The sequence below is a fragment of the Heliangelus exortis genome, chromosome 11, assembly GCF_036169615.1.
Source record: "Heliangelus exortis chromosome 11, bHelExo1.hap1, whole genome shotgun sequence".
Classification (NCBI taxonomy): domain Eukaryota; kingdom Metazoa; phylum Chordata; class Aves; order Apodiformes; family Trochilidae; genus Heliangelus; species Heliangelus exortis.
The window spans coordinates 21,506,686-21,511,169 of NC_092432.1; the positions used below are offsets into that span (position 1 = coordinate 21,506,686).

Below are 4,484 nucleotides of genomic sequence, written 5' to 3' on the forward strand. Positions count from 1 at the left end.
CTTTTCAGTAACATGATGAACACGTCACCTGGTGTTACTGTGATTGTTCACAAAGCTGAGCTTTTTGGTCCTGGGTGGCAGAGTTTTGTCTTTCCTTCACCAGTTTACAACTATTTGGGGTCTTCAGCAAAGTATTGAAGAATTTATTTTTTGTAACCAGTAATATTTTAGTTTTTATTTTCCATTACTCAGGTTTGAGATCTTTTGCTTTCTTTTTGTTACTTTTTACTGATTACTTGTTCCTTTAATTCTTTTAGAAATTTTGCCTACTACAGCTACACCAGATTACAAAATATTTGGCGACCCAACATCTGGTTAGTTTTTTTTAATTTTTTTGAATTAATGACCTTTACTTTCCTTCAGTTCAGCATTTTCAGCCCTTTTTTCCTTCCTTTTGCACAGTTGGCAGTCCTCCATTTTTGTGCTTTTACTCATGTTCCCACTGATGGTAAAGATAGTCAGACTCTTCTCACTCAGCACTTCACCCTGTGTAGCCGCATGTTAACAGCTCATTATTTATTGAGACATCTTTTATTAAAGAGCCTGATTAACATAGATGACATCTTCACTGCACGAAAGTCCACTGAGCTTTACTCTTTATCCCCAGCCATGCATTTGTGAATGCCCCTATTGGTCATCTCTAGTAGATGAATGGCAGAATTTCATCATCTTCCTTCTTACCTCTCCTTTCCTCTTTTCCTTCTTTCCCAGCAAGCTTTTTGCATAATACACATTTGCTAAAATGTGTATTTCTATATTCTTGAAATGTTTTAAGTAGTTTATGTTAATGGAAAAAGTTGAACATCACGAACTATGTAGCTGAATGAGGACTTGTGTAGAGAAAGGCAGCTTAGGAAAAACTTTGTGGATTGGTGTCAGATGGACTTTCACATCCTTTTCTCCTTCAGTGGTTTTTCTGGTCTGGTGTTCTCTGTCAGGCCCTGGTGTTCAGGAACTCAGGACCCAGCACTCCTCTCTTGAACTCAAAGGCAGAACCTGGGTTGACTTCAACAGGAACCAAGACTGAGCCCTCATTTTCCAGTCTTAGCTCCTGGCACTCTGGCTCTGCTTTCAAACCAAGGGCACATTTCTGACTGACAAATATGAAAATAATGTATTTATATGTTAAATTTATAAGAGTGCAACAAGAACATTATTTTGTGTGTTGGTATCTGATTATATTTGCACTTCCGTAATTTAACAGGAAGTAATGTTTGAGACAAATATTTTCCAGATAAATTTACCCAGGTAGAGACTCGGGTAGGAAAGCAAAACAAAACAAAACAAAAATGTGTTACATGGAAATGCTACCATTGCATGAGTTTTTATCAGTTGAATATTTGAAGTGATATTTTAGTATACAAATACACCTGAACCTTATTTTCAAGTCCTGAATGAATGTACTTTTGAAGTGCATTTTTCAGTCAGATCTCGAGCCACAGACATTCATGCCTAAACCTCCTGGGGACAGGGAGCAGAAAGGACTGGAGTGTGGAAAGCAGACTTGGGACTGTAAACCCAGTTTGATGTGTGTCCTCCTCACATGTATTTTCATCCAGGCTGTGGTGGTTCTGTTCAGCAAATGCACTACAGAGGAGCCAGAATCTATGCAATGCAACATTGTTCCCTAGGAACAATTACAAAACAGAGGTTAAAAACATTCCTTTCATCCACACCTGTAGAAATGGCTCATTCAGCAGTTCCTGGTACACCATAATAGCACTAAGGGAGCTGGTCTGGTTTCTCAGGCATAACCTGTCACGAGTGTGTGTCTTTCCAAGTAACTTTTTTTTTTTTTTTTTGGAAGATGTTTCAAAGGCAGCCAAGTGTGTTGTCTCCAGTGAAGAATACAGCAATTAAGTAGAATAAGTTGCTCATTTCACCTCCACCAGTTGCTTACTTTAACTTTTGCACTGCTTTCATGTTTGACTTCTCTGGCTTTTTGGCTAAAAGCTGTTGGTGTTTTAATGTAATTTTTCATACTTAAAAGTTTTGAACCAGTTGATTTTAATCAGCTCTCTGTACTTCTGCAGAGCAAAGGGGGTCACATTTTGCTCTGATGTGTAACTCCCAGTGAATGCTGTCTCCAGCTGTAGCTTAGATGTGCCATGAAACAGTGAGGAAAGCCTGACTGTAATACACATTAATAAAAATCTGTTTGCCACCACAGACATGGAGTTCTCCTCAGCTTCCATTACCACAATGGCAAGTATCCCAGTTATATCACCTAAAGTGATTGGTTCCTGGAAACCTAAAGTGACTGGCTCTCGGAAATTTGTAGTTCAAGATGACCCAAACACTTCTGATTATTCTGATCCATTATCAGGTGTCCCAAAGGGTAAGGCCTTATCAGGGAATACATTGCAGCTGAATGGAAACCTGATAGTCTCAGCATTCTCTAAGGCTTAAGTGTAACAGCCATGATTGTTGGGCTGTATTTATTTTACACCCATTTCCTGTGAATATGCAGACAGTGCAATCATGTTTTTCATACCTACTTATTCAGTGTACAAAGTGCTTCTTAGAGCTTATAATGTGAAACACAGGCAATAAGCTCAGCTTTATTCCTGGAGTGTTCCAAAGCTCCCATTAAAATCAGTGGAAGTTCTGGATGCATTAAAAAATGACATTGGTGATTTATCTGCACCTCTGGTGGTCGTTTTCAGACCGGTCTTGTTTGGATAAGACTATTATTAGTCCTCATGAACTGTTGCTTAAAAGAGCCTAGTGATGGGTTGTTGTGTTTTTTGGGTTTTTTTTTCATTTGGATTGGGGGTGAGTTTTGGGGTTTTTTTGGAAGGGGAACAGAAAACAAAGCACAGCTCCATGACAGATCCATGCATGAAATGGGACATATCCCCAAGTGCCTGTCTGCAGCATGTTTCTTGAGCAGGTGGGGCAGATCTGAGTAAGGATGTGCTGAAGTTTTATTCTCTGGCAATGAGTATCAGGTTAGAGACCATCTCAGTACATGGGGAGATGCACACAGGTTTGAAGCTGAACACAAAAAGAAACATTCTGCATGTGATTAATCTTTCTGTAGCCATTTTTCCAGGCAAGTAAAACCTTTGATTCGGCTCTTACAGCAACAAAGACTTTAATTCAGTAGGACTATTGCAGTCAACCAAATCAAGAAGCTTGCAGTTGCAGAACCAAAACTTAACACAAGTCTCCATCAGTACATAGAATAGCCAGGTGGCAGACATGTTTGCACAATTCTGTATTTACTGAAAATCTCACCAGTCATTTTTGTTTTATTACCATTCACCAAAACATATCAGGTTTCCTATCAGCCATTATGGCAGTGCATTTATCATTTTAAATTGTTGCAGTTATTTTCTGTTTTGCTTTAAGTTTTTGTCACCACGTGCTCTTGGTTCTGAATCATATTTTGTGTCATCATATTAGTGAACTTTACTCACATTTTCTTTCTTCTGCACAGTGCCACTGAAACCTATAACCCTGATCATTAACGATGTTCAAAGGCCTTGCCTCTAACAAAAGTGAATCTCTTCCTTTCCTTTTGCTCTTTCATTTTAACATCCCTTGGGATATTTAGCAGAATTACTTTCATTACAAACTAACATTGTTTTAGCTGCAAGATGTCTGTGGTTGCTTTAAAAATCTCAAAAAACAAAGGGAGCTTGTTAATACACAAATAAAGAACTAATCCAGTATTGAACTTCTTAGTCTAAACTAAAACTTTTCTGAATTTTAATATTATCTAATAAAAGTAACCTTGCAATTATCTTTTTAATGTTATGCAAGTATTTATGTTCATTATTGACTTTAAAATAAATTAAAAAAAAGGAAAAATTAGTTCTCTAATGGGATGAGATAATCATGAACTTCAGAAATTGTACACTTACATAATGCAGGGCGTGCCCACTGCAGGGCTGGCAACCTATGCATGTGCTACAAGTTTTGTACTGTATTACATTAACTTGGTTATAACAATGCAGTATGTACATTATACAGTTTTAGACAACATTTGCATAATCCTGTCTCTCTTTTGATTCTGATTTATGAGTTGAGCAGAAAATTGAGAGAGAAATTCATCCATGAGTTATTAATTGCTGTCTGGCCCAGCAGCACCTTCTAACCTCAATTTTCCAGCAGAAATCGTTAGTGTTAATAACATACAGGCCCCTATTTATGAGCCTTAAAGGAAATTTGGGTACAGGCTTAAACCAAACATAATACGAGGAGAGAAGCTTCAGCGAGAATTCCTCATTATCAAAGGAAATGGACAGTCTTCTTTTAGACTGATCAGTGCTCACACAGTCATTTTTATCTATGAAAGTATTTATTTGCATTCAGCAGTGCTGTGGATTGCAGGAGCCCTCCGAGCCACACCAGCAATAGACACACAGCACTTCCAAACACCTCCTAGACACTTCCCTGAGGGAGGGAGGCTGCCTTCTTCTGAAATCTGTCACTGTGCAGTGCATGTGGATTGATGATGTGCTGCCTGTCTTTTGCAG

At 38.3% G+C, this 4,484-nt stretch overlaps 1 protein-coding gene across 19 annotated transcripts in view; it reads left to right on the forward strand.

The window, feature by feature from the left end:
- Nucleotides 1-4,484, forward strand: part of SEMA6D (semaphorin 6D) — a 145,467-nt gene that overhangs the window by 137,142 nt on the left and 3,841 nt on the right. For 7 of the 19 annotated variants that reach the window (XM_071755209.1, XM_071755207.1, XM_071755211.1 and 4 more), the window contains 2 exons: nucleotides 258-314; nucleotides 2,171-2,338. The exons of 4 other annotated variants lie outside the window; for them this stretch is intronic. In XM_071755209.1, the coding sequence (XP_071611310.1) occupies nucleotides 258-314; nucleotides 2,171-2,338 (225 nt within the window). The remainder of the gene's footprint in view (nucleotides 1-257; nucleotides 315-2,170; nucleotides 2,339-4,484) is intronic. 8 more of the 19 variants (XM_071755216.1, XM_071755219.1, XM_071755220.1 and 5 more) reach the window with 3 other exon arrangements.